Here is a 1139-nt window from a genome sequence, read left to right on the forward strand (position 1 = left end):
CCCCCGCCTCCGCCCCCGCCCCCGCCGCCGCTGCGCCCTTCTGTTTCTTCTTCCCGCCCTTTGGCGCCGGAGCAACCGAAGGCGGCGCCTCCAAAAACGCTGCCGCCGCCAGCACCCCCACCCCGCGCGCCACCAGCTCGTCTGACGCCGCGGGGAACCGCAGCGCAGCGCACAGCTGCTCGACCGCCCGCCCCCGCGCCGCCTCGGCGCCCGCCTCCGCGGCCGCCTGCCGCCGCGCGGCGCCGCCGCCGCCCTCCTCCTCCTCGTCCTCCTCATCACTGCTGCCGTCGCCGGCCGCGCCGGCGCCGTCTGTCGGCGGCGGCGATTTGAACGCCGCGATCAGCCGGTCAACATATGACTCGACGCCCGCCGCGTCGAGCCCAGCCAACAGCCGCGCAACGGTCTTGGTGCCTGTGGCGGCGTCGAAGCCCGCGCCGCCGCCCGCGCCCCCGCCCTGCAGCGCAGCTGCGAGCGCGAGCCGCAGCGACGCGTCGCCGGCGGCGGCGGCGCCGGCGCCACCGCTGCGCTCGCCCAGCGTCGCGATGCGCTCCTGTGGGCGGGGTCAGGGGACAATGTACAATGTGTCGAGGGGCCGGAACAACGCAGCCGTTTAGTGCGCGGCCGTGAGGAATCGCATGTGGCCAGGCGCCCGTCTCGAGTGGTTGTGTTGTTGGATTGGCTGTAAGCAGCCCTGATCTAGGGGCAGCAAAGGCCGACTCGAACGCCGGGCCACCGGGGCACACACCCGGCAACCTGCCCGAACTCTCAACATCACACAATCACATCAGATCAGAGATCACCAGATCGCCGCGCATCGCTCACCGCGCAGCGCTTGGCGCTGGCGTGCAGGTAGGACTTTTTGTCCCGCAGCGCCGCCGCCAGCAGCCCCACCACCCGCCCCCCCAGCACCGCAGCCACCCCCTCCGGCGCCAGCCACGGCAGCAGCAGCTGCAGCAGCGTCAGCGCGAGCGCGCGCCGCTCGTGGCTCGCGCCGCCGAGCAGCGGGCCCTCGACGGCGGCGCCCCAAAACGCGGCGACGAGCGCCGGGTCCGCGGGCGCCTTCGCGGCAGCTTCCGCGCCGGCGTCGCCGGGGCGCGCCTTGCCGGCTGGGGAGAAGCCGGGGAGGAGCAGGGCGAGGA

At 74.6% G+C, this 1139-nt stretch overlaps 1 protein-coding gene across 1 annotated transcript in view; it reads right to left on the minus strand.

Moving 5' to 3' along the window:
- Positions 1–815, minus strand: part of MNEG_15950 (hypothetical protein) — a gene marked incomplete at both ends in the record, with an annotated part of 2670 nt that extends 1855 nt beyond the window's left edge. The window contains 2 exons of the mRNA XM_014035579.1: positions 122–550; positions 801–815. Of these exons, the coding sequence (XP_013891033.1) occupies positions 122–550; positions 801–815 (444 nt within the window). The remainder of the gene's footprint in view (positions 1–121; positions 551–800) is intronic.
- Between the last annotated feature and the right edge of the window lie 324 nt (positions 816–1139).

Source organism: Monoraphidium neglectum (assembly GCF_000611645.1).
Source record: "Monoraphidium neglectum strain SAG 48.87 unplaced genomic scaffold scaffold05826, whole genome shotgun sequence".
NCBI lineage: Eukaryota > Viridiplantae > Chlorophyta > Chlorophyceae > Sphaeropleales > Selenastraceae > Monoraphidium > Monoraphidium neglectum.